Below are 27,576 nucleotides of genomic sequence, written 5' to 3' on the forward strand. Positions count from 1 at the left end.
TGGCGTGTCAGAGCAGGAATGGGAATGAGGATTGATAGGTGGAAAAAGGGACAGTTTGGGTTTTTTTTTTCATCCTGTAACAGCGTCAGATTTCAGAAATAAAGAAGCCGAGAATGAAGGAAGCTTTGCAGCGGGATTGGCTGTTGATTTATCCAAAATTATTGTAATTAGTGAGGCCAACAACTTGTTGTCATCCAAGTAAACAATGTGCAACCCTCTGCCTGCAACTCTGAGGGTGTGAAATTCAACCACAGAACCATAAACTCCAAATTTAATTTACTTTCCAAAGGTGGTGAAGTATTTTTTGGGGCAAAAAACCTAGATGAAACTTGGGAATTGGACACACTCAAGGAGCTGTTGCAGTTGGAAGTTTATCCACCAAAGAATGGGATGGTTGGATGTGGATGAATTTGTGGTCTCTGTACCCAGGAATATTCCTTGGCATGTTTAAATTCCTGGTGGAGATGTGGCCTCAGTTTCCCTTCCAGGAATACTTGGTCCTCCTCCAGATTTGGCTTCTGGGCTGTCTTGGATGAATAAATGGAGGATGATGGAAAACTCCACCTTTAGCAGCACCTCACCTGTTTGAGAAGAATAACATAATAATAAAATGGAATTAAAAAGGAGTGACCATGTCAAGGAGCTGTTTGCCAATAGCATTTTGGGGACAGAATCCCTGGGATGGGATCCCATGGGATGCAGTGACCTCAGCCCATCTCACCTTTATCCTGAGCTAATGAAACATCACCTAAACTCAAGATGAATCATTAATTAACAAACCAAAATCAAAGCGGGCGGTGCCAGCTCTGAAAAGCTTTTGGAGCACGTTTTTCCTGCCGTGCTCCATTGGGAAGGGGAATTATTTTTCACAGGATTAACCACCCTGAGGGTGGTTCAAAGGTCTCGCTGTTTGCCACCTTGTCATCAGCGAGGGCTGGAAGAGAAACAACCTCCTCCATGGAGTTCAAACTTGTTCCAGGGTGATTTATTGCCACGGGAATGCTGCTTCCCAAAGCGAGAGGCAACTTTGCTTTCCAAGTCCCAGAGCTCCCTGTTAACCCCAGCGATTCTTGGCAAAGGTGGCTTTTCCCTCATTTATCAGGGCTGGGAAAAGCAGGTGAAGGCACTCAGAAGGGGAAAGATTCATTTTTCCTCGTGCTTGTGGAGTTTTTGGGGTAAATCCCACCTTTTCCTCAGGTGAAGAATTGTGCATGGTTGGTTTTTGGCTGTTTGAGTTGAGGTTTTAATGTGATGCGGGATGTTTTTAATTCGTGTGGGTTTTAATTCGTGTGGGATGATGTGGTGGTTTGGGGATTGCTGATTTCACTTTGTGGTTATTGGAGAGGGACACCCCAAAACCTCCTCACCTGAGAAAGTTCAGGTTGTTGTGTATCTCACCTCAGTGGGATTTTACTGGGATGGGATATCCAATCCAGCAGGTGGAGGATCAAAGGATTGCAGAGCTTGGCCCTTGGTTGCAGGACAAAATAATTTCTCACCCTTTGTGCACTCCCATGCCTCAGTTTCCCCACTGAAAAAATGGGAATAATCATTATTTCCTATAGGAAAAATTGCTGTTTTCTACGGAAACTGCATGGATTCAGCTGTCACAGCAGCAGGGAGCTTTTCCCCTATCCTAGAGCAGCAAACCCCTTACTCCAAGCAGGGAACAGTCTCCAGGATGGAGAGTGGCTCCAGATTGTCACGGAGCTTTGCAGATCCAAACTCCAGTGGTTTCCATCACCCTCTGGTGATGGAAAAAAGAGCCCGGGGAAGAGGGAAAGCTCTTCATGTTCTGCCATGGGCAGAGACACCTTTCACTGTCCCAGGTTGCTCCAAGCCCTGTCCAACCTGGCCTTTGGCACTTCCAGGGATGGGGCAGCCACAGCTTCTCTGGACAACCTCTGCCAGGGCCTCACAGTTTAAAGAATTTTGCTCCACAGGAGACTCAGGTAGAGCCTTTGATGAGAAGCACCCACTGAAGTGACACACAGAGAATTTTTCCACAAGGGATCAGAGCCACTGACACATCCCAGCAATGGGGAGAAACCGGGAAATCTGAAGGAAGCGAAGGTTGCGAGAGGCCGGGACTCGAGAAGCCGCCCGCTGCTGTTCCAACAGCTTTTCCCCTTGAGGAACTCGTAAAGAATCAGCATTTTTCTCCCTAATAGAGCTTCAAAACTCAGTTGTGAGCAATTTGGAGGCTCACGTGGAGTTTCGGGTTCATTTAGCTGCTGCCTCCAGAGCTTGTAGAGAGTCAAAGCTGTCGAAGGCGGCCGCAGCGCCCCAGTGCCTTGAATTAATGTTATTGTTATTTGTGTGGACGTGCTGGGGTGCAAACAAGGTTAATTGAAATGAGAGCGCTGCTTCCTCTTGATAATGGCTCGGGCTTGACAGCGAGGAGGAGTTTATTTTTGTCAGAGAGCTGCCTTTATTATCCCTTTTTATTAGAGCTAATTTGGGCTCTATATCAAAAACTACATTAAGGGAATCGTTTACGGTCACACCACCAGCACAGCCAAAGATCGCCCCAGAGCCCTGTCCTTTATGTTAATGTCTGCAGTTAAAAGACAATTAAAAATAAACTCTCCTCTTTTAAAGCACCCTTTGTTTTCTTTCCTCTCGGCCTCCAGCGAGGCAATTTAGTTCAACCCTTAATGTGCCCTTCAGGGATAAGGGATTTTTCCGGATAGCCCCGGCCGTGGTTACTGCAGGATTGTAAATATTACTTGGGGATTCTTGAACTGGTGGGACCAGGATGCTACTGGTGAATGGGGGGATCAATACCACGCCAAGCAGTGAGGAAATTCGGGATGTAGGAGCAGGAGGAGCCGGACCTTTGGGAAGTGCACGTTCCCGGTGGCAGCTGCCTGGTCGGGGCGGGAAGCGGGAAGCTGCTGGCGGTAGCCGGTGAGTTAAGGATGCTGAAATATGGCAGCAGGCTGGTAATTTGTTTTTAATGATAACAGCTGGCAGAAGGTGAAGTTTGTGCTTCGAGGACGATGAGGAGAATCCTTGCTCCGTCGGTTTTTCCCCGCCCGTCGGCTGTCACGCTGCGGAAACTCGGGAATGCAGGAGAGCGGGATCAGGGATCTGCTCCGTGGATCCCGCTGCTCTCCTTCCCCAATGCTCATGGCAGGAGCCTGGGCTCTCCTCTTTCTTTCACTCCCTCCTGGAGTGCGCAGGGAGAGGCATCACAGCCCTGGGGAATTCCAGGATAATGCCTTGGAGTGATGCAGCCTCCCCAAAATCCTCGTGGAGGTGCTTTCTTCCCCCTTTCTAGGAACCATCTTTTGGCACCTTTATGAAGCCCCCTTCCAGCCAGCTCCATATCCATGGAGGAGCCAAATGGGAAGCACTCCCAGGATGCTCTTTTGGCCTTGGTGATGGCCAGAATTCCCTGTGGGATGTTGCAGCCAGGCTGGGTGTGATCCCTGCACCGCTATTCCCATCTCCATCACTGCATCATCCCTTGCAAAAGGTGTTCCTGAAATTTATGACATTTCCCTGTCCCTTTTTTGTGCTCTCCAGAGGGAATTTCCTTCCTGGTGGCAATTTCCAGCTTTTCACTCTCTCTCCAGCATCCTGAAGGATGCTGAGGGAAGTGTCTTCGCTCCCTGCGTATCCAAACACTGGGAACACGTAATACCAGGGAGCTGCCTTGCAGGAGACCAATGGAAGAGCTAAAAACACCTCTGGGATCGGTGGATGGCAAAAGATTCCTGTTTATTTCATGCTTGTCACGCTTTTATTTCAGGTCTGGGGGTTGCAGTGATTCCGAGTCACGGGTTTAGGGAATGCTGACGGATTTCTCCTCCTCTTGCAGATGCCGGTGTGTTCCTACTACTTGAAGGGGATCTGCAGCAACAGCAATTGCCCCTACAGCCACGTCTACGTGTCCAGGAAGGCAGAAGTGTGCCAGGATTTCCTCAAAGGATATTGTCCCATGGGAGAAAAGGTAAGGAGGGATTTATCCCAGCTGCCGTGGGCCGAAGCCAAAGCCATGAGCAGCGTCCTGCACCAGCTACGGCACCACGGGGAAAAGCTGGAAGCTGCTCAGCACCTGGATGTGGTGAACAACAGTCCTGTGGTTTTCCAAAGGGTTTTGGCAAAGTGGTTTGGTTGGGAAAAAAGGGAAAGGAATCAAAGGGTTCAGCTCATCAGCGTGCTGGTGCTTCCCTGGTAAGAGCCTGCATGAGGGGTTTGTGCTGTCAGTGTCTGAGCTCAAGGCACCTGCCCTGAAAACCCTCACTGAAACAGATGAAAAATGTAGGAAAATATTTAAGATTCCCTGTTTTACCTGGAAAATCCATAGGCGTTAATGCTTATTTTCCACACTGGCTCCGTGATGGGTTAAAACTTAAGCCTTAAATCCTGTGGCTTAGTTTTAGGAGCAAGACCAGCCTTGCTCAGCCAGCTCAGCATCCTGTGCCTGGAGGGATTCATGGAGCCACCTCCAGGTCCTGGGGATGGTTTGGATCTGTGAAGTCCTACATGGACTTCGTGCACAGCCTGGGTCAGACTTGTAACCTCATCCATGAGCTTTTGGTGTCTGATGTAATGTGGAAATTGTGGGAGCAGCTTTCCTGGAGCAGGGCTTGGAGCCAGGTGCCAGTTCCTCCTCCACAGGATCTCAGCTTTCTGTGTCGTGGATAAGGGAGAGCGTTGGCCATGCTGGTGTTCCCTTGGGAATCCAAGGGACTGTCCTGACTCCTCTTTGCCGTTTTCCAAATGGGTTGTGGGTTATGGTGTGGGATTTTTGCTCACCCTTAGACAGTTGTGACCAGCAGGAAAGGGGGGAATTCTGCCCCTCTGCCCCACTCAGGTGAGACCCCACCTGCAGAGCTGCCTCCAGCTCTGGGTCCAACAGAAGAAAGAGGATCTAGAGCTGCTGAAGTGAGCCCAGAGGAGGCTGCAGAGATGCTCTGAGGCTGGATCCCCTCTGCTCTGGAGCCAGGCTGGGAGAGCTGGGAAAGTCCAGCCTGGAAAAGGGAAAGGTCCGAGGAAACCTCAGAGTCATTTCTAAGGGGCTAAAGGGGCTCCAGGAGAGCTGGAGAGGGACTTTGGACAAGGATCTGGAGTGCCAGGACAAGGAGGAATGGCTTCCCACTGCCAGAGGGCAGGGTTAGATGGGATATTGGGAAGAATTTCTTCCCTGTGAAGTTGGTGAGGCGCCGGCCTCTGAGATTGTCCAGAGGAGTTGTGGGTGCCCCAGAGGGCTCTTCTCCTCCTTTTCTCCATCCTGGTAGTGCTCATTTGTGGAGGTACACCTCATCAAGAGAAGCTCTAGGTGCTCTAGGGTGGCCACCAGCCTGTCCCAGAATCCAAACACAACATCAGATGGAATCCTAAGATAATTTAGGCTGGAAAAGACCTCGAAGATCATTGGGCCCAGCTTTCAACCCAGCACTGTCGAATCCCACTAAACCCCATCTGGTGTTTCCCCCATCCTTTCCCGAGGAGAAACCACCAAAGAGCAAAAACCAGGGGAAAAAAGCCAAAAGTGAGAGTTTTAAGGAAAGCAGGACATCAGCAGCAGCAGAGGGAAGCTCTAATAAATTCGTCTGGGCCTAATTACTTTTTGTGGCAGCGCGTGGAGGGGGACTTGATGCAGGATAAACATTCCCTCAGAAGGAAAACACAGGCATCCTGCCACCTCCCTCCAGCGCAGCGCCAACCATGCAGGCAGGGTCCCGACAATTATTTTTAAAATATTCCAATTTAAATGAAAATATAAAAGAGATATTTAGAATATTTATTCTATTAGGAAAAGTGCTTACAGCGTCACTTTCGGAATGTCGGGAAAGCATTCTCCTCCAGATGATGGATAGCAGCCTGTAATTATATATGGGGAGAAATTGCTGAGCGGGCCATATTTAACTGGGGAGGAGAAATTCCAGCTTGGGCCATTAAGGGTTAATTTTATTCTCTAAATAATATAAAAAGTGCTGAGTCCGTGCCTTTGCTCCAAGTAGAAAGTCCTCAAATGGACCCCGGAGAGTTTATAATATTCCACTGAATCAAGGAAAAATGTTAACCTTGCTTCATAAAACGATGGCTTGTTAAAGATGCGCAGTCCCTTTTCTTGTGAATTATTTAGGATGGGAGTAAATCTTCCCTCGTTCTGCCTTTCCCTGTCCGGGCAATGTTGGTTTGAAGCACAAAGAGCACGGAATTCGAAGGTGTGTGACAGCCTGGGTGGATGAACTCTGACAGGGGTGGTCCATAATTAGGAATTTAGGTTGTTTTATGCTGATACTTGGCACACTGGGCTCTTCTCCCAGTCGTGTTTTCCTCTTTGTGCTCTCCTAGACGAGCACAATTCCTGATTTTTAGCAGATCTCCATCAAAAATGTCCATTATTATCAATAATTTATGACGTGTCGTTGGCAGTGTTGTCTCTTAAGTACCTCCTAGGATGTGTTGCAGGATTCTCAGGACAAGTTGATCCACCTTTGACCCATTCTGTGGGCTGTAATTCAAAAGGACGCCAGGACTGACCCACTCTAGATTCACCAGGAATTTAGAATTAAGTGAGAAAGCTTTATTTTGCATTCCCAAGTCCTTTTTTTGGGAATGTGGACTGTCCCACCCTTGGGGACAGGGGACAGCTCCTGTTCAGGATCATGATCACATCCTTTGTAAAGGGAATGTTACTCCCAATATAAATTAATTGGTCAAAAGTTGGACCTGATGATTTTGGAGAGCTTTTCCAACATAAATGATTCTTTTTTCACAAGAGCTAGGACCTTGATTTCCAGCATACAGGTTCCTTAGTCATGGGCTGGGAAGTTCCTTCACCATTTTTCCTTCCTAAAGGGATCATCCCTAAACATGTCATTGATGTCCCTTAAATCATGGAGTGATTCCCACCTTGGAGATCTCTGTCCCAGTTTTCCTGGAGCTCCCTGCCCTTCCCTGGCACCTTGACCTGGTCATGCTGGGAGGTCCCTCTGGGCTGGCCACCTGCACTGGAGGAAGCCCCAAGAGGGAAGTGGGAAGAGAGGGAGAAATGGGGCCTCTTGCAGGTTCTTCCCAGGGTTTTCTGGAGATGTTTTCATGAGTTGCTTTGCCACAGGGCTCGCTGTCGTTCCACATCCCTCCTCCCCTTCCTAAAGGCCCTCCCTGGGGCCTTGTGCAGAGGCTTGGAGGAGGAATTCCCTAGGAAAGGGTGGGATGAGGGATGAGGCAGCACCAGGGAGTGTCTGTGGTGATGTGACCCCAGAGCAAGGGACAAGCAGGGGACATTGGATGGAGACATTGTGGATGCCCCATCCCTGTAAGAGTTCAAGGCCAGGTTGGATGGAGCTTGGAGCAACCTGGGATAGTGGAAAGTGTCCCTGTCCATGGCAGGGAGTTGGAACAGGATGGGCTTTAAGGACCTTTCCAACCCAAACCACATTTGATGGCAAACCATGGGCTGAGATCTCTGTGTGGCCGAGAGCCTGGAGCTGGGAGCTCATCCATAGATGATCCCAAGGAGCACCTGCCTTGGGATTTGCTTTCCAGGCACAAAAGATGAAGGAAGGTAGATTTAGATGGGATATTGGGGAGAAATTCCTTCGTGTGAGGCTGGTGAGCCCCTGGCAGAGGTTGCCCAGAGAAGCTGTGGCTGCCCCATCCCTGGAAGTGTCCAAGGCCGGGTTGGACAGGGCTTGGAGCAACCTGAAATAGTGGAAGGTGTCCCTGCCCACCACAGGGGTTTGGAATGAGGTCATTAAGGTCCCTTCCAACTCAAACCACTCAACAATTCCATTGCTGCATCTGTAAAATTGTTTTGTGTTAAATAATCTTCCCCCTTCCGTGCCCATTAGCGCCGGAGCCGCGTTAAATCCCTCTCCGGATTCTTCCCATCCTTGGAGCCTGTGGGTAAATTGTTGCCTCATGGGAGCTGTTAAACAGTAAGACACAGTGAGATTAAACAACGAGACTTCCCTGGAAAGGCACGGGGAGATGTGCTGGAATAAATCGTGGATAAGAGGAGAATCTGTTCCCATCCCTCTGGAATCCCTGCTGGCACAAGAAGCCTTGTGATGGTGAAGCTTGACCTGCCATGGCAGGAGGGTTGAGCTGTGCTGGGACTGCCCATCCCAGCTCATTTTATTCCTAAAATCCATCTTTTTGTTGGGCCAACAGATTTCACCAAAGCTTTAGTTTATGCCTCACCCATGTAAAAAATATAGGACAGGGGCAGTGCTGCCTGAGGAACTGCTGCTTCCTTGGGAAGAATAATTTTCCTCCCCCAGGCAGAGCTCGGTGCTTTTTTGCAGTGGCAGCTTGATTTTGCTCTAGAAAATCCAAATGTGGGGATTTTTTTTCTCAGCTGAAACCTCGTTCTTGTGTGTGGGTTTTTTGTGTGTTTGGTTGGTTGTGTTTTCCATTTCTGGTGGAAGTTCAGCAATTTCCCACCAGAAACGTATTTTGTGTGTCTGATACATTCAGTTTAACACATTTCTTTGAAAAAAGCTGCATGAGCTGTGTTACAACAGTAAATATTAAATGTCTGTGGGGTTTTCTCTTAATTATCCATAATTTGTCTTAATTATAGAGCAGCAGCCTGGGATCCTTGTTTTCCTTAACCTTTTGTCATGGAAAGGTGGATTTCAACACTGTTCATGCTTTCTGATCTCAGCTGGTTTTTCTGGTTCAATCAGCATTTTTCTTTACTCACAGCCATCAGATCTTGGTGTTTCTGGGTATTTTTTTCCCCTCCTTTGATCCCAGGTTGTCTCCCAACCAACTTGGCTTTTCCTTGAGGAACTCTTGAAAAAAAAGGTTGTCCTGCCCTGGCACAGGCTGACCCGGCAACTTGTGGAATCCTCATTCCTGGAGGGATTTAACAGCCCTGTGGATGTGACACTTGTGGACGTGACTTAGTGGTGGCCTTGTCAGTGCTGGGGGAACGGGATTTTCCAACCGAAACGATTCCCTGATTCTATAATAATTTGGAAATAGCTGATGGAGAGCTCTGCTTTTGATAGCTCTTTTATAGTCCACTGCAGCTGTATGAAAATCAACTACAAAAGCAACTTCGTTCTGTTTATTCTTAATTTTGGCTCTGGTTGACAGATGTTTTCTGGGAGCTTGATTTGGGATTTTTTTTTTCCCCCCATAATGTGTAGCAGAAATCTTCAGTCACCAAACTGATGAGTAAGTGAAATTTTTATTTAAAATAAAGAATGTGTAGGATTGGTAACGGGGCTGCTTTTAAGGTCATCAGTAGTGTCCAGGATGGATTTGAACCAGCTGAAATCTCCAGATTCATCCTGTTGGTTTGCTGGGAATGCTGAGTCCTTGTCCACATCCTCTGGGCAATGAATGCTGCTGATAATAAATAATAAATCCCAGTCGTGGCAATGGGATCTTCCCATTGGGAGCACTTTGTAGCCTTTAGAAGAGGTTTAAAACAAATCAGGATTCTTCCATGGCAAATCCTATCTGTGTATCTCTATGGAAATCTTGTAGGTTTCCAGTTGTATCTCATGGTTTGTAATGGGATAATGAGGGTTATTGCTCCTTTAATTTAACTGTAACATCTCCAATGGAATTCTGATCCTTACGTTAAAGATGGGGCTTATCAGGATGAACTGGAACTGCTTAATAGCCTGGGATTGTTGATAACAGCGCCAAGATAAATCCTAGGCTGAGATTTTCTCTTTCTTACACTTTAATATCGTTGTAGAAGGAGGTGGGGGACAAAATGTGAAAATTGGGAAGTTTGGGAGAGGAGCAGCCACAGAATCACAGCTCTAAAGTGGGAATGTAGTGATGAGGCAGAGAGTTCCTGATTTCAACCTGAACTTCTGTAGAGATGAACAGAAACCCAGCAGACTGGGCCTCTGCTTCTTGTCTGGAATCTCCCTTTGATCTGCTCAGTTCTCTGTTGGAAAATCCCCACATCCCGTGAGCAGTGGGTGATTCCCAGGATCACAGAATGGGTCAGGTTGGAAGGGACCACAATGGGACACCTGATCCAAGCTCCCTCTTCCAGCAGGGCCATCCCAGAGCACATGGCACAGGGTTGTGTCCAGAGGATTCTGGAATATCTCCAGTGAGGGACACTCCACACCCTCCCTGGTGTCTGTTCAGGGCTTGGTCACTGCTCAGGGAAGAAGTTCTGCCTCATGTCCAGGTGGAACTTCCTGGGATCAGTTCCTGCCTGTTCCTCCTGTGCCATTGCTGGGCCCCACAGAGCAGAGCCTGGCCCTGCTCAGAGCCCTCCCTGCAGACAGGGACAGACAGGGATGGGGTCCCCTCTCAGCTGTGTCTCCTCGTGAGGCTGAACAGCCCCAGCTCCCTCAGCCTTTCCTTGGCAGAGATGCTCCAGTCCCTTCATCATCCTCGTTGTCCTCCTCTGGACCTGCTCCAGCAGTTCCATGTCTCCAGCACTGCACAGAGCCCTCCAGATGTGCCCCATCCGTGCAGAGGAGAGGGGCAGCATCACCTCCCTCAACTTCCTAATGCACCCCAGGATCTCTTTGGGCTCCTTCCCTGAGCCCCCTGGAACCAGGCATGTGGTGGAGCCCCATCATCCCTGATGGAGACGACTCCGCTGGGAATGTCCAGTGGGATCTGCCTCACTCCACACCCAGCAGTGATGATTTGGGGTTGGGAATTACCATTGATGAGGAGCCCACGTGAAAGTGACTCCGTCGTGGCTTTCGGGTGGGATGGATGGGATTGTGGAATTTGGGAATGGAAATAGGGTTCCTTAAACAGGGCAGGGAATGATTGAATTCCATAGGCATTGCCAGAAAAGGATGAACACCGGGTTTGGAATTCACCTTCTGGATGAATTCCAAAAAGTTACCGCCAATGACTCGATATCAGGTGGTGTCCATCAAGGGTCTGTACTGGCACAAATGCTAATTAATGCCTTCATTAATGACAGAATGGGATTGGGTGCCCCCTTGGCAAGTTTGCAGATGACACCACGTGGGTGGTGCCATTGCTCCACAAAATCCTGGGATCGCAGACTGGTTTGGGTTGGAAGAATCCTTAAAGACCATCCACCTCCAACCCCCTGCCATGAGCAGGGATTCCCTCCCAGCTGCTTTGCTGCCTCTTAAATACGATTTTCCTAATGATTTTCAAAACATCATCCTAGTCTTGCTCCCGCTCCAGAGGTATTTTAACTCATTTAACTTTATTTCCTGGAATACCAAAGGAGAAGGTTGATGGATTTGCAGTGGATCCTAGAGAGTTTTTAGATCCCAAATCCCTGTGATCATTTGGAGATGACCATCAGGAGTCATCCCTTCACTGCAGGCATTTTGCTGGGCAAAGTGTTTTGAGGGCAGAAACCTGTTTTGGAGCAAATTCATTCAGGTAGCCACATCAGATAAATTTCTTCATCATCACTCCAGTCTGGATGATTTTTGCATGTATTGTCCTCCAGGTTTTAATGACAGGGAGCCGGGATTTCTTTTTTTATTATTATTATTTTTTAAGGCTATTTCCATCTGCACCCAATTATTTTAAAAAGCCATTGGAAAAAAAGCCATTTACTGCTTGTCACTTCGGAGCGGCGTCAAAACAGCTCTGGCACCTCCAGCCATCACTTCCCAACAGCCACTCAAGGACATTAAAACAGCCTGACATCCATCCAGTCCGTTAATCCCACTGCTTGGCCATGGGGATACCTGGAATAGCTTCAGCAGAAGCTGCACAGATACTCAAGAGGGCTTTAAAAAGTAAAAAACACTGGAGTTGAGTCAGTTGAGTTTTGGGGATTTTAGTGCTCCCCTTTCCCCTGAAGGTCTGGTTGGTGGGATTTGTGTCCGTCATGATGGATAGAGGGATGGACATGGATCCCAAGGAGATGGGAAGATGCGCCAGCACTTTATTAGAATAAAGAATCACAGAGAATTCTGAGTTGGGAGGGACCCACAAGGATCATCAAAGTCTATCCCTTGTCACCTGCTGTTCTCCCAGCACTGGGAAAGGAATGGGGGGTGAGATTAAGCCTGGAGATACTTGAGAAGTTCAACCTGGCCAAACTCCTGGCTCCCAGGAGCCAGGAATGCCAGGCTGGGTGGGATCTCTCCTCCCCACCCCATACAGTCACTGGGTGGTTGTTGGTTGGCCCAGTGACCCAGCTTCACCTTCCTCCCACCCTCCATCCCCTCCTGCCAAGCTTGTTCATGGAAAATGTTCCTTGACATCACTCCCAAGACTGAGCCAGGACTTTCCACCAGTTGCTGCCTCCTCCTTTGCCAGCTCCGTGCTAAAGAAGGCTGGGCCCTGCAAACCTCCTCATCCCTGTCTCACTCCTGGAGCACGTCGGGCCCCGTTGGACCATTTAAGGCCTTGTGGATCCTTGACAGCACCTGGAATTTCACCCAAAGCTGCCTTGGCAGCCAGGGAGGAGTCCTGGACACGGGATCTGCCAGCTGGGCACCATCCCAGCCCCGGGCACCGTCGCTGGACAGGCTGTGGGGAGAACCCCTCAGCGGGGAGACTGGGACTGGGACATACCCGTGGGAATGTCGGTGTCCTCGGTCAGCACCTGGTGCAGCCAGAGTGGGGTGAGATTTCCCCCCGTGGCTTTTTTTTAGGGATTCTCCGGGGTTTTCTCATCTTTTTGGTGGAAGGCACCAGACTTTTTTTCCCCCTTTTTATGGCCCAGCCTGTGGTCTGGCGGGGGTGCCGGGGGGGGTATAATTAGCCACCCCGACAGGTGGCAGGGATCGGATGGCCCCCGGCACCACCCCACAGCCCTGCTCGGCTTCACCCCGGCTGAATTCCCTACGGAAACCCAGCCCCAGCGCCTCGGACCTGGCAGGAGAAGGAGAGCTACTGTAAATAAACAGAAGGGGCTTTTCCAGCCTCCGGAGGCGATCCCGGCCTCGCCATCCCAGCCGTGGGACGATGAGGATGGACGGGGTCGGAGCGCTGGGAACGGTGTGGAAAAGCCATTAGAAACCCGAGCCGGGGACACGGCCCCGGGATTAGCCGCACATGGTTTGTTTTCTTTGTTAAGTATCTTTTTACCATGGAGCCAATAAACATGGGCTGCTCCAAGGATTCTCTTGGAGGCTGGGGCTGGGTGGAGCACTGGGGAGGTGGCACATCCCGATCCCAGCGCCCAGCCGGGATCGTGGCGTTGTCCCACCCCGTGGTTGGTGCCCTGCTGGGAAGGAACAGCCACATTTCTTGGCATTTTCCTAAAACAGCATCATTCCTCGATGTAGCAGTGATGCACCCAGGTGGCTTTTTGAGGTCGGGGCTCTTTTTTCCTGCTCTTCCACTTTCCAAGTCCGTTTTGTGCTGGAAACCCCTTTACAGAAGAGGATTTCATATCCTTTTCAGGGATCGTCCTGAGCAGAGTCAGGATTTGGACTTGATGATCCTTGGGAGTCCCTTTCAACTCGGGATATTCTGATATTCCAGGAACTGGGGATGGTCAGACCAGAACCTGGCACTGAGGCCCATCCCCACAATCTCATGCTCCACTGGGATGCATTCATCCCAGTCTTCAATCCCTAATGAGCTGTTCCTTTATTTTTTTTCTCTTCCCTAATTTTGTCCCATTTATTTTAAACGAAGGTGTCAGGTTGAGGGATTTGCTTTTCTGCTTGCTAATATTTGTGGAGAAATTCCTGTGTTTGAATTCCTGTCTGGTCGCTGCCTTTTCCAAGTGTTTCTCTTTGGTCCAGGATGTATCCTGTCTGCAGGTAAAGTGAGAAAATGAAGAAAATATCCTGTGGAGCCAGGCTGGGAGAGCTGGGAATGTCCAGCCTAGAGAAAGGAAGGTTCCAGGGAGATCTTAGGGTCTCTCCCAGTGTCTAAAGGGCTTCAAGAGAGCTGTAGAGGGACTTTGGACAAGGGTCTGGAGTGACAGGAGAAGAGGGAATGGCTTCCCACTGCCAGAGAGCAGGGTTAGACAGGATATTGGGAAGAAATTCTTCCCTGTGAAGGTGGTGAGGCCCTGGAATGGAATTCCCAGAGAAGCTGTAGCTGCTGCATCTGTGAAATGTTGGAGTCCAGGCTGGGACCAGGGGGCTTGGAGCAACCTGGGGTAGTAGAAGGTGTCCCTGTTCATAGCAGGAGGTTGGAATGAGATGATTTCTAAGTCCCTTCCAACCCAAAGCATTCCGTGATCCCATGTTCCTATAAAACACAGGATTTGGGAGTAATGGCAAAGCCGGGCACTGTTCAGACCTGACTCTACTTCCAGGTTAGTTACTTCCCATTCCAGCTCCTTGAAATAAGAGGTGGAAAATCATAGGAATAAGGGTTTAAAATGTTTTTTTTTGTGGAAAAGCATCACTCTCACTGAGCTGTCCCTCACTCTGAGCCCATATCCATGTATCCATGTGGATCCCAGCCCTCCTGCTGCTCAGCACCACCCCCAACCTCCAGCACACGAGCTCCGTGCTCCGCTGCCGACTTCAGCGCTCAGCCCCGGGCGACGGAGCCGCCAAATCCTTCTGCTTCTCCAGGAGGGAGCTCGGCAGGGATCCCGCTTAATCCCAAAGGTCAGCACGGGGAGCTGTCCCCAGAGTAAAGTTACATTGAAAGGGCAGGAATCGACCTCCACCCCGTGTCGTCGGCGGGATGGATTTTTATAAACAGGCGCTGAATGGCGGTGCTGAAACCCTCCCTGTGTTTCTCTCTCTCCGTGGATTTATCTCATTTTCCCCAAAATTTGAGTGTCTGTAGCACGGAGGAATGGGACGTGTGGGAATCTGAATGTGGAAGGACCCACATTTCTCATGGGGAAGGTCAGGAAGGGAATTGATGTTGGAGTTGGGAATATTTGGTTGTGCCGCGTGTGTTGGGTTGAGCCTCTCCATGGATGTCACAACGTGATGCAAAAGCCAGACTGGGTGGGATGGAGCACCCTGGGTGGGAATGGGTCCAAAAAGACATTTTAAACCCCTATTCCTATGATTTTCCACCTCTTATTTCAAGGAGCTGGGACCAACCTGGAAGTAGAGTCAGGTCTGAACAGTGCCCAGCTTTGCCATTACATGGGACTAAGAGGGGTCCAGGAGCTGCTCCCACCCTTCATCCCTTGGGATATGCTGGGATGAGCTCTCTGGATTGCTGGGAACAGAGATTAGAGAGAGGCTGTTCTTTTTCCTTCCTCCTACCTTAATTTCCAAGCACCCAGACAGAAATCCCAGCTGAAGGCATCTCCTCTTCCCTGCCTGCATCTCTTCCTGCCTTTCCCAGTGCCAAAAAGTGTCATTTCCCAGCAGAAAGCCTTGTGGGGTAGCTCTGGGACACTGATGACACCTTGTTCCCACTGGAACCACTGGTGGCTGCTGGGAGCCTCCAAAATCCGGAGCTGGGAGAGCAGGAGCATTTTTAGGGATGAACATCTCAGTGCTGTTGTTTTAACAGCCCCATTCCATGGCCACACTGAGCTTCCTTGGATGGGACAGCATCAAGGAAGCCTTGGAAAAAGCAGGTTGAGCTCCAGCCCTCATCCATCTTTCTCAGATGGCTGGTCCAGGCAGCAATCCCAAAATAAGTCCTAAAAGGATTTTGTTCTGGCTCTTCCCTGCTCTTTCCCAAGTCCCAGGCATGTCTGGGACAACAAAACCCTGTGTCATCTCCAAAACCAGCTTCTCCAGCCTGGATAACATCTTTGGGACTTCTCCAGGGATAAATCACTGCTGTTAAGGCTTTGGTGGTTTGAATCCATAAAATCCATCACTTGGAAAACCGTGGGCGGGTGTGGAATGTACCAGACTAGAATATTATTTTTAGTAGTGTTTTTCCTTGGAATATTGTTTGGATGCGGAGAAGGAAACGCCAGCACATCCCTCCCTCCCTTCAGCAAGGTGTTGGTGCCACCTGAAGGAGCTCAGCTGCGGATCCCTGCGCTCCCACAGGGTTTTCCCTGCCTTTTCCAACCCTGCTCCCTCTTTCCCTGGCAGTGCAAGAAGAAGCACACGCTGGTTTGTCCCGACTTTGCCAAGAAGGGCGTCTGTCCCAAGGGAGCCCGCTGCAAACTCCTGCACCCCCAGAAGAGGCGTCACCCACAGCGGGTTGGAGGAGATGGAGAACACAACACCCCCCCTTCCAAGTGGAGACGGATCCAGGAGGCGTCAGGCAGGTAGGAAAGAGCTCATTTTTGCTTAATTTAACAGTTTCTTCCCAATCTGCTCCAGATTCTTCCTCTTCCAGGCGTGTTCTGTCTGTATCCTGGCTTATTTTAAGATGTTGATGTGGGTGGCTGTGGTGTTTCCTGATGGAGCCGCCTCTGGGATGGGCATGAGGAAGAGCTGATGGAGAGGAGAGAGTGGATTCACCCTTAGGAATGTGCCATCCAGGGCTTTAGCACCTCCAGGTATCTTGGAGGCTTTTGTAGACCTTCCTTTTGGAGATGGAGGAGCTCTGATGGAAATTCCACAGCTGGAAGTGTGTCCAGGTTATCCATAGTTATGTGGGAAACTGGGAAACGTCATCCCTCTTCCTTTTGTCCATGTTGGAGAGCAGAGCTGAGCTGTCTCTGTGGCATGGAGGGGCTGGAGAACAGGAAATGGGGATGGACACGGAGATAAGAGGCTTTGGACAAGTTTGGTGCTGGGCTGGGCCCTTGGTTTTAATCTTTGGAAGCTCTCTGAGCTCTCCCTGATGTTTTTGGGTGCTGGGATGGAGCCACAGGCTGATGATGGATGTGTCAATCCTTATCCTCACAGGGAGATGGATTTTCCTGAGCTTGGCACATCCTCTGCCCTCACTCCCAAGTCCTGCATGCAGGACAATTATATCCCAATGGAATTAAAGCTAAAGCGAAATGGAAATTCGGCTTTCAAAGCCAAAATCTCCCAAGTCCTGCTCAGTGGGAGGAGGAAGGATCGATTCGGGTGCTTGGCTTCTCCGTGGCTTTTTGCAGTGGGAGGTGGGAGTGAAGGTGGGATGGAAAGGGAGGGACCTGGGAGCTTTGCCAGGCTGGTCCATGCTCCTGGAATTCTCCATGGTCTGGGCCTGGGCCTCATCCTGGCCCAGCCTTGTAAGGTAGCAGAGGGGGACGAGCAGTTCCGCGGGTTCTCCGAACTTATCCCGGGTGACAGAAGAGCCTTGGAATGACACCCAGCTCACGTTCCCGGTGTGAACGAGGTGTAAAATAGCTCCTTGCTCTTTTTAGGGAAGGAGGAATGAGCTCAGGCCTGGCTGGTTGGGAGGCTCCTGGCGGCCTCCGCTGGGAAGGGAGCACGCCCCAGCTTGGAAGCTGCTCCAGAGGGTTTTTTTTTCCTTTATTGGCACCGTCATGGGAGATGTCAAAGGAGCTGGAGTGTCAAGTTAGCTTGGGAGAGAGTGGCAGGGCTGGGAATGAGCCAAGCCCAGCAGGACACCTCCAAACCATCCCAGCTCCCCACGCCCTCCATCTCCCCTCTGCGCAATCACAAACAGGAGCCCAGCATCTCCACGAGAATCTGAGGAACTGGGAACCTTGCAGGGAAGCGCAGGACAGGGAATGCAGCTGGGGAGGGAGAAACTCCGCTGAATCTGTGCTGGCTCCATGGAAATCAGGGATACAGCATGGCCTTGGATGGAGACCTGGGAGCTCCAAGCCTCTTCCATTGCGTATGATGCCATGTCCAGCGTTGCCAAGTGGGATTGGTTTACTTTTCCTTATTATTTTTCCCATTCCTGCAGGAGTGATCCAGCTCAGCTCCAGGATGATGGGGAAGTTCCCGGACCCTCCAGCGCAGAGCAAGAAGTGAAGTTTTTGAAAGAGGAGGACTCCAAGCCGAGCAGCTGCCTGCAGAAGCTGCCATCCTTCATCTCCCTCCGATCCCCGGAATCTCCCGGTTCCCGGGGCTGCAAGGAGGAGAAGGATGAGGACGAGCCAGAGGATGAGCCAGGTAGGAATCACATCCTCTGCTTGGAGCTGTTGTGGTTTTCCAGGAAGAAAAGTTGTTCTCTGCTGCTCTCCATGGATTTTGGTGGGATCCATGTTCCTTGTGAGTCACCAAACCAGTTAAGACCGGGAGTCCAAACTGGGATGTCAGTCGGGATTCCCATCTGGGCATAAATTCTTGTGTCTGTTCCCAAAATTGTGTGTGAGGACTTCGTCCCCTTATTTTATCAACTCCTTCCTTATCCTATAAATTACCCAATGATGAATCTCATTTCCTTGATGAAATCACAACATTTCCCCATAGGGAAGGTGTTTAGTGGGATGCAAGGATGCTCTGCCTCTGGAGGACTTCTGGACCATCCATCACACCTGTTTCCCAGCAGGAAAGAGCTTGGAAGCTTTCCAATAAAAACATTTCAGTGGGAGGTGGGGTGGAGTGTTTGCAGGTTGGAAGGTTGAAGGAAGAGCTGTTAGTCTGGGATTGTCTATGGAAGTCAGTAGAATTTTTGGAAAATTTAGTTTAGGATGAGCAAAACTTTTTAGGAATTGTGACACGTGAGAGCAAGCGGCTTCTCCTTGGTTCCTCCTCTCCTCATTCAGCTCCTCCATGGGAAAATCCCTAAAGGGATGGGATTTTGGGGTGCTCTAGGGGTGAAACCCGGGAGCAGAGGTGATGGAGATGGCGAGGCCGGGGTTGTGCCTGGTTCTTCCCAGCTCTGAGTGGGAGATTTTTGGCTGGCTGATGCTCCACACTTCCCTTTTCCAGTCCCATCCTTCTCCAGAGGGATGCACGGCCTCATCTCTGGAGCACCATCCAGGAATGGGCTCAGGAGTCACAATATTCTGTGGGAATAATGATGAAATTCCCATCACCAGCTCTGCTGGCACAAGATTCGGCTCAGTGTGAGCCCTTCCCATCTTTGATCCCTGCTTTCCATGCAGCCAGAGCAGGATCCCACTGGGATGAGGGATGAGTTCCATTGCAAAAGCCAGGCTGGAGCATTTATGGGATCATCCAAGCAAGGCTGTGCCTGGCTCGGCCGCTTCAAGCCAGGGAGGGCTGAGATGCCTCAACAGTGTCGGAAAGAGAATTCCCAGGATTAGCAACATATTCCCGAAGTCACAGACGGGCGCGGTGCTTTTGAACCACGCTGTGGTGGACACAGCGAGGGGACCATTCCCGCTGGGAATGCTCCTCTCCACAACACAGAGTGAAACCCTTCCCTTTCCAGGAATTTCTTCTCCCCCTCCTTCCTTTTGCCTGGCCCTGGTTCAAGTCCCTTTTGATCTCGGGAAGTGTTCCCAAAGCAGCGACTTAACCGGGATTTTTATCTCCGTGATGAAGTTGGAGCAATTAATTCATGGACAAGAAGACTGTTGAAATGCCTCCTGGCAGCTGGGAGTAACTTGGGGGCAAGGGCATCCCTTTCCTCTTAATCCTGGTGTGTGCATCCAAGGGAGGATGATTTCCAGACGTTTTGGGTGGGAGGATGAGGAGGAGGAGCTGGTTCAGCTGGGAATGTCGGCAGGAAGGCTGAGGGTGAAGCTGGCAGGGAGGAGGTCAGGGCACTCATCCCTCCGTGCTCCTTTGCCCAGGGAAGCTCATGGCACTGGGAAAGTGGAGCTGGAGGATCCATAGGAAAGGAAAACCAGGCAGGAATCGCAGATGGCTGTAAAATCATCTGATGATGAAGCAATTTCCCTGCCAAAGCGATGGTGTGCCGAGTCTGGACATGGGAATGTTGATCCATGGGTTTGCCCATCCTTGGGTCTTATCTTAATCCCAGCCAAGAGATTTAGGGGCACAGCAGCACCTGGGGACCCTCAAATCCAGTGGGATAAGAGGACCCCTGGTCACCATCCTGAGAGGACATGGGATTGATGCTTGTAAAGGACCAAACGCTTCATGGTGGCCACATCACTTGGACTGGTCTCCATGGTCCTTGTGGATCCCTTCCAATATTCCAGCATCCCTTCAGAATATTTGGTGATCCTGAGTTTGGAGCTGAGCGGGTGGTCAGGGTGAGTCCTTGTGCAGCTCTAGGAAGTAGCTGGAGTCTGTGGTGGGATTTGGGGTGGGATCTGGGGAGCTGTGCCAGCACTAACGTTGGGTTTGTGCTTGTGAAGCCTGAAGCTGACACACAAATTATTGGGATGGTAAATAAGGAGGAGGACAGGTTGTTATTAAGGAGTGAGCTGAATTCCTTGGTTAAACGGTGACGATTGGAGAAAATGCCCTTTTAATCCTGGGAAATGTAAGAGGAACGAGGAAGGGGCAGGGAGGGGGTTTGGAGATGACCTTTAAGGACCAGCGTGGGCAACAGTGTGAGCTTGCAGGGTCTCAGTGGGGGTCTGGGCTCAGGATGTAGGGAAAGGGGACTGGAAAGGAGGGATGTGGTCTGCATGCGTGGAACAGAGCCACTGTCATATTCCCAGCCCTCCAGAGGAGCCTGGAAATTGGGGTTGGAAGAGTTGACAAGGTAGTGATTGGGTAAAGGTTGATCTCGGAGGTCTTTTCCAACCTAAGTGATTCCAGGATTCTGTAATTTGAGGGCGCTGGTGCTTTCCAAGCATCCTCCAAAAAGCCAATCTGTGCAGCACAGAGCCAACTGCTCCCAGCCGAGCATCCCAAATGGGAAGGGTGGGTTTGGTGCCATCCCATCCTTCACCTTGTGTTATCCACCCAGGAGCACGGAGCCGGAGGGAGAACAGGCTTCCCCACCCCTCCGGCTCCTGTTTTCCAGGTAATGGGCTTTTCCATATTTCACCTTCCAGTTAAATCGCCTGTGCTGGAGCCTAACTGGCCTCCCCGCGCTAATTGCACCAATGCAAACCATTCCAATCGAGTGCTAATTTAATTAGAAAGCACCCATTTTAGTTAATTTGTTCGAGAAGATCACTGCAAACTCCTGGAGAGAACAGATGTTCCCCTCTCCCCCGATGAACATTCCGGGCTTTGTAAATGGCTCCGCTCAGCCTTGTTTAGGAGAGAAAAGAGGATTTTATAGCCGCAAACGACCCTTTCTGTAAACATTTTACAGCTCTCTGCACGTTTGAGTGACGATAAACCCCGAGCAGCTCGGCGGGCTGCAAATTTGGGACCATACGGCCGTCATTTTATTGTCATATTTCACGGTCGTAACGTTAATGGAAGATGCTCGCTCCAGTCTTTTTTAACGGCTCCGCTGAGCACGCTCAACCTCCTCGGCTTCCGAGGAATTCGGGGAGGTGTGGCGCCGGCTTCTGGGTTTGTTTACGGCTTCTGCTTCTGGAGGGAGAAGTTTGGGAATGTTGGGTTTTCGCCTCTTTTCTCGTGGTTGAGAGATGACCCCACGGAACTGCCGCTGTCACTGCCCCCCTTGGTGGTGGGTCTTGATCCAACCATTCCCAGCCCCAGGAATGAGGGAATTAGAAAATGTCCCGATTTAGAAGGGACTTTGAAGTCCAACTCCTGGGGACAACCCAAATTTAATTTAGGAGTTATCCAGTGCTGTCGTCCTCCATGTGGACGTGGCCAGTCCCCCTTGGGTCCCATGGGATCTTCATTGCCTTCAGCATCTCCTTCAGTGCTTCTTCTGCCCGCAGATTTTTGCTCCAAAACTTTTTTTTTGGCAGCCAGGTGAGGCAGCCAAGCCTTTGATCAGTCAAGTCGGTGGCAGAAGATGCCCTGAAGCTTTCCAAGAAGCATCTGCACGGTTGGGATGGAGGGCTTGGACACAAGGGGGGTTTTCCTGGGATAACAGGAACTGGCATCACTGTCAGCTTTGACCCCAGCAGGGCTTGGTGCAGTTTGTTCCTCTAGGGATAAAATACAGGAAATTGATTTCTCTGTGTGGTCACAAACATCTCCAGGGTATTGAGGTCCTGGCACAGGATTTCCAGAGAAGTTGTGGATGCCCCATCCCTGGAAGTGTTCCAGGCCAGGTTGGGTGGAGCTTGGAGCAGCCTGGGATAGTGGAAGATGTCCCTGCCCATGGGAATTGGTCCTTATGGTTCCTTCCAACACAAACCATTTTTGGTTTCCATGGAAAAAAAATTTTAAAAATTAAAAAAAAAAAAAAAGGAAAATGCAAATATAGAAATATGCAAAATATTAATATGGAATTAATATTAATATGCAAAAAATAATATGTAAGAGAAATATTTCAATCCTGACAAAGGAGTGAGACCTGGCAGGTCCTAAATTGGACACTTGGCAATGAAGAAATTTAAATCTCAGCGAAGTTTCTGACTTTCGGAGCTTCTCAGAGCCACCAAGACATGAGGAGATCCAACCCCAGCCTCCAGCAACAGCTGGGTCACCTGTGGCACCCCAAAGGCTGAAAGCATCCCAAACCTAAAGGTGGATGTAGGGGATGGAGATGGAAGGATCACAGAATCATTAGGGTTGGAAAAGACCTCTGGGATCGTCAAGTCCAACCTGTGACCAATCCCTACCTTGTCACCAGACCAGAGCCCTGAGTCCACCAGATCCAATCATTCCTTGGACACCTGCAGGGGTGGAGACTCCAAACCTCCCTGGGCAGCCCCTTCCAGTGCCTGACAACCCTTTCTGTGAAGAAATTCTTCAGAAATGATAATTTTGGACATCCCCAGCTCGATGGATCCATGTTGTCCTTCCTGCTTGAGGGATGGGTGCATTTAGACTCAGTTTTTAGGGTCTCATCCACCTGTGGCAGAAGGTTTGGGTGGAAGAGCAGCAGGAGGAGTTTCTAGTGCAGGTTGTCACCACATGGATTTAGTGCAGCATGGAGCCAAGAAGATCCAACCCTCCTCAGATGTTTTTTCCATATGAAAAACAGTTCGTGGAAAATTCTGGGATGTAGCCCTTGCTGCTGGGCTTTCCACCCCATCTTTTGTTGTCAAGTTTTATTTAATAATAATAATAATAATAATAATAATAATAATAATAATAATAATAACAATAACAACAACAACAACAACAGCAGCAATAATAATAATAATAATAATAATAATAATAATAATAATAATAATAATAATAATAATAAAGGCATCCCCCAGCTCAAGTTTCTCCAGGAGCACCTTGGCAAGAAAAGGAAAAGGCTTTTCCTGAAACTTTCCAAGGCAGATTCAGCCTCTGGACTCCCCTGTGGTGTCCTGGAAAGCATTAAGGGATATTTTTCTTTTGGGAATGAGGACGAAAAGTGTGTTTGAAGGGAATTTCTGCTCATGGCATTAAACCTCCCCACCTTGTGACGAAACCAAATTTTTTAATCCCTCAGGGATCAGGAATGATGAGCAAGGAGAGGTTTTGGGGCCCAGGCCCAGACCCACCTCCTTTCACCCTCCATCCGAGAGGATTCCCCACCTTGAAATCCCTCTCAATCCCTCTCAGATCAGCATCTGGATGAAACAAATTTGGTTTTAACTTCCCTGTCGGATGCAGCTGGAGCCACTCTGCTCCGGCTGGGGGAAAAACCAGGTTTTATTGAAAAATCTAATGGTGCCACCTGAAGTGTGATTTACTGCACTGTCCACTCCTCAGACTTGATAATATATTTCTATTAGATTTCCTTCTTTTCCCTCTTTTTTCCTGGAGAAGAGTGGCAAGTTTCTCCATCTGCCTGACACCTTCTTAGGCTTAGGCAAAATAAATGTTGATTTCCATCAGGAGGAAGAGCGCTGGAAGTCCTAATTCTCCGGCGAGCCTGACAAGCTCAGCGAAAACCGCCTGGGTTTGGATGGAAAACTCGTGATCCAGCCTCGGTTCCTCTCCTCTGAAGCTGTTCAGTCGTCGGGATGAAAAAGGGGTTGCTTTCGCTAACTAGAAATTATATACCTGGTTCCTTGGAAGATGGATTGCGCCGCTCCCGGAACGCTGGGGAAGGCGGCGGGGGGAGAGAGTGAAGGAGCTGGAGATGCGACCCGAGATTGATCACGCCATTTGCAGGATCTCCCAAGCACAAAGCTGGAAAAATACCTTTTCCTTTGCTGGGGTTGGCTGGAGTGACGCCCCCGTTGGGTCCAGGGTTTTCCCTCCTGGGGGTTTTTTTCGGGATGAGGTGCTCATCCTTTGGCCGCGCCGTCCTTCCTCCATCTCCTTCCATCCAAGGGGAGAAACTGAACCAGTTTAGCCCTCTCACGACCTCTTTTGGGTTTATTTTCTCATTCCTGCCTTGATTTTTTTTTGAGGAATCTGTTGGAAATCAAGCATGGATGCTCTGGAAGTGTCTTGGCTCCGTGCGCGCTGCAGCAAAGTCAGGAAGTTAATTATGGTTGATTTAAAAATCACCTTTTTCTTTTTCTCCCCCCAGAAATAAATCTATATTTCTTCTTCTGTAATCATGCCTGCTTTGAGCTGCCTCACAGATATCGGCTAAGGAAGTTTTCCCTGCTTCATCCAAAGGGAATTGAGCCATTCCCACCATTCCTACTGTGCTCACACCATGGGGCAGGAATGTGGAGATGCTGATTTTGACCCCTTGAGGTGACAACCAGCAGCTCCGGACCCTCATTCCAGCAACCAGGGTGGGATTCACGGATCCCAGGCTGGAAAAACCACCTGGATGGATGCCAAGGGGAAAAATTGGGAGGGTGGGGACACGAGGGCGTTTTGCTCCATGCCACCATTCCCAAAAGCCGGATCCGGCTGCGTTGCCAGTGAGGAATACCCAGATCCTCCGTGTCTGCCGTGCATCCCCCTGATGTATGGGAGTTATATTAAGGGTGGAAAGGTGCTAAATGAGGCCTCTTTATTTTCCATAAATTAACTCCGGAGCGATGAATCACTGCCAGCGCTGCTTCGACTCCCCAGCAAGTTTGTTTATCCAAGTTGGAAAGCGAAGGGAAACTCTTGGAGGCTCCCCGTTGTTGGGTCCTCACCTGTCCTGCCTCCCCTGCCCCAAAAACTTTCTCCTTTGGGCTCTCAAGGCTGCTCGAAGGTGTCCTTGGTCCCAGCTCTACGTTGGGTTCATTGTTTGGGAAGTGCCATGCAGAATTTTGCGGGAATGTGGGAACAGAACATCTGGAGGGGGTTTGGGCTGGATTCCCTCCATGACCTTCTCCACCTCCATTAATCCCAGGGAACTTTTCCCACCTAAACCTGTGGGTCCTTTTTTTCCTGGGAAACCTCTGCTTTTTTCCATCCTCATTCATCTTGGTGGCCAAGTGGCCACCGCTTTCCTTCCCACCCCTCACTCTGGTATGTGGAACTCCATAAACACCTCTCCAAACCCTTTGGAGAGGGAAAACAGGAGAACCTGCAGAAAGGGACTCCCAACGCTGTGGTTGGAATGGAGAAGGATTTCACTCTGTCCACCTTGGTCCATGGGACGATGCTGGACTTGTCCTACAAGGAGGTCACCTGTCACTTCATGGTGCTTTGGCTCTCTGTGAGCATCCAGAGCCCTCTTTGGAGGAAGCACCGTGTTCCAGCCAGCAGGAGACATCACCTGGAGCATCCTAAAGGGATTCTGGGGATGCCTGGGGGGATGATTTGTGGTACTCAGCTCTTTCTGGCTCCGTCCCAGCACCAAACCAGGTCCTGATGTTCACCAGTGGGAAGGTCTGGATCCTTTTTAATTTTTTTTTTCACCCATAACTTGGGAATTTTGCAGCAGATTCGGTGCTTCGTGGTGGGAAGTGACCTCTGAGTGCCACTTGTAGGGAGCTGAGGATGCTCAGGGATTTGGGGAATGAGCCACCTCCATCCCTGACACGGCCAAGGGGGATGTGAGGCAGAAGAGGAACTCAGGACACTCCTACACCTGCATTCCAAGGGATTCCCAAGGTGATTCCCGAGCCAACCTCAATGGCTTTCTCCTCTTTTCTTCCTTTCCTTCCCAGGCAACACCAAAAGGAGGAGGCTTTTGCCAAGGGCATCCCTGCAGGATTCCGAGAACTCCCTTGCGGGTGGCAGAGGTGAGTCCAGTGGGTGCTGCCAGGGCGGAGAACCACCCACATTCCCAATTTCCCAGTGCTTTAACTCCCTCCCATGACCAGGCAAGGAGAAGCCTGGGAATATCCAGCCGTGTCCCCCCTGCTTCCCACCATCACCATTCCCTTCCCTCCCCGCAGGGAAGCGGCTGCAGATCAAACCCCGGCTGTGATTCCATCCCAATCCTGTGGCAGCCGACCAGCTCAGGAAGCGGAGAGCCAGGGAATGACCTGGCACCTACCTCAGGATGCCATGTCCACACATGGCACCCCCCCAATCCTCCTCTTGCTTTCCCGGGATGTCCTTTGGGCACGGAGTCGTGTGGCAGCGTGGGAATACACCGCCCGTTCCCGCAGGGGAGGCGGATTTGCTCGGAATCTTTGAATTGACCAATAAATGACCTTTTCAGACGGTTAGTTGAAGGCAAGTCCTGCCACCTCTTTGGATGCCTGTGGGGCTGGGAAGAGCTTCCCATCCCCATCCATCCTCTGGTGCTGTCCCGGCCACAGGGTGACAGGGGGACCTGAGGTGGTTTAATGCCATCAGGTGACATTCCCAGATCCAGGTCGGGATGTACTGGGGACAAATCAGCGTGCTGGGATGTACTGGGTGTAAAACCCCCACAGCCCTGATCCTGCCATTCCAAGATCCCATCCCGCTCCATCCCCTTGCTCTTGAGGGGAGATTTGCTGGATCATGGGAATGTGTTGGGAGTGGTGCTGAGATCACACTCTGCGTTTTGGGGTCTCCCATGGCCCAGTTGCAACCCTGCCTCTCCCTGTCCCAGCAGGGTTTGAGCTCCATTGGGAAAGCCGAGCCAGCTCTCCAGGGTTTGGGGTTTTTTGGGACTCTCCAGATCCAAGCAGGAGCAGAGTGAAAGGAGAGCATTATGCCACTGGAACTATGGGATTTTGCATCCATAGGTACAATTTCCAAAGGGTTTTGGGGTGGCAGGTGCTGTTCCCCCACACAGATGCGATTTGTGGGATTTGCTCAGCCCTCAAGGCAGAATCCTGTGGGAAGAGGGAATCAGAGGGATTTGGGAGGAACTTGGGCTCCCTGGGGATGCTGTATCCAGGTGTGATCAGAGATTGGGTGGGAAATGCCAATGGGTGGTGGCTTTGGCCCCTAAACGGGTCCCCACAGGGGGTTTCCTTCCCCAGGTGACCCCCATGGAAGGGTTTTGTCACCATCCCAAATCCACAAAATCCCCCAGGTGCTGGGAGGACCAGCAGATTCCCACACTGGGATGTCACCGCTGCCCCAGGGTGTGTCCAGTGAGTTGATTTTTAATAAAAACATCGTGGTTTCTGTTGATATGAAAATGTCTTTTGTTAACTCTCGTGTTTTGATATGTAAATAAAAGTTTCCTCCCCTGGGATGGAGGAGCCTCCCTGTGGCTTTCCTCCTTTTTTCAGCAGTGCATGAACATCCCGTCAAATATCCATCCAAATCCAGTGGAGGAGTCACTCTGATCCCTAAATCCTTGGTTGGTTTTTTTGTTTGTTTGTTTTGTTTTGTGGGTTTTTTGTGGGTTTTTTTTAATGCTTTTTTTTGTTTGTTTGTTTGGGGTTTTTGTTTGGGTTTTTTTTAATTATTAAAACTTTTCACACAGAAACAATGTTTCTTCACGTGGTGGTTTCCTAAAAAAAAAAACCCAAAAAACAACTAAATTCCCTAAAAACCACTCTGGAGAAGACGGTGCCGTTGTGAATCCTCAGGGATGGCCAGTGGTGGCCGGGAGCTTTGGCTCTCCGTGGATCCCTAACGAGGATAATCCTCACGCTGCGCTAATTAAACGAGGCAATGAGCAGCTCCGAGCCGCGGCTCCGCCGCCCACCGGCACCGCTGCTCCCTT

General features: G+C 50.1%; 1 protein-coding gene across 1 annotated transcript in view; it reads left to right on the forward strand.

Annotated features, from left to right (window-relative positions):
- ZC3H3 (zinc finger CCCH-type containing 3) overlaps positions 1-27,337 on the forward strand; it is a 127,828-nt gene extending 100,491 nt beyond the window's left edge. Inside the window, exons 9-13 of the mRNA XM_063402933.1 lie at positions 3,827-3,958; positions 15,891-16,069; positions 17,617-17,825; positions 25,628-25,702; positions 25,859-27,337. Of these exons, the coding sequence (XP_063259003.1) occupies positions 3,827-3,958; positions 15,891-16,069; positions 17,617-17,825; positions 25,628-25,702; positions 25,859-25,890 (627 nt within the window). The 3' untranslated portion in view covers positions 25,891-27,337. The remainder of the gene's footprint in view (positions 1-3,826; positions 3,959-15,890; positions 16,070-17,616; positions 17,826-25,627; positions 25,703-25,858) is intronic.
- Positions 27,338-27,576: the final 239 nt, after the last annotated feature.

The sequence above is a fragment of the Prinia subflava genome, chromosome 1 (genome assembly GCF_021018805.1).
Source record: "Prinia subflava isolate CZ2003 ecotype Zambia chromosome 1, Cam_Psub_1.2, whole genome shotgun sequence".
Lineage (NCBI taxonomy): Eukaryota > Metazoa > Chordata > Aves > Passeriformes > Cisticolidae > Prinia > Prinia subflava.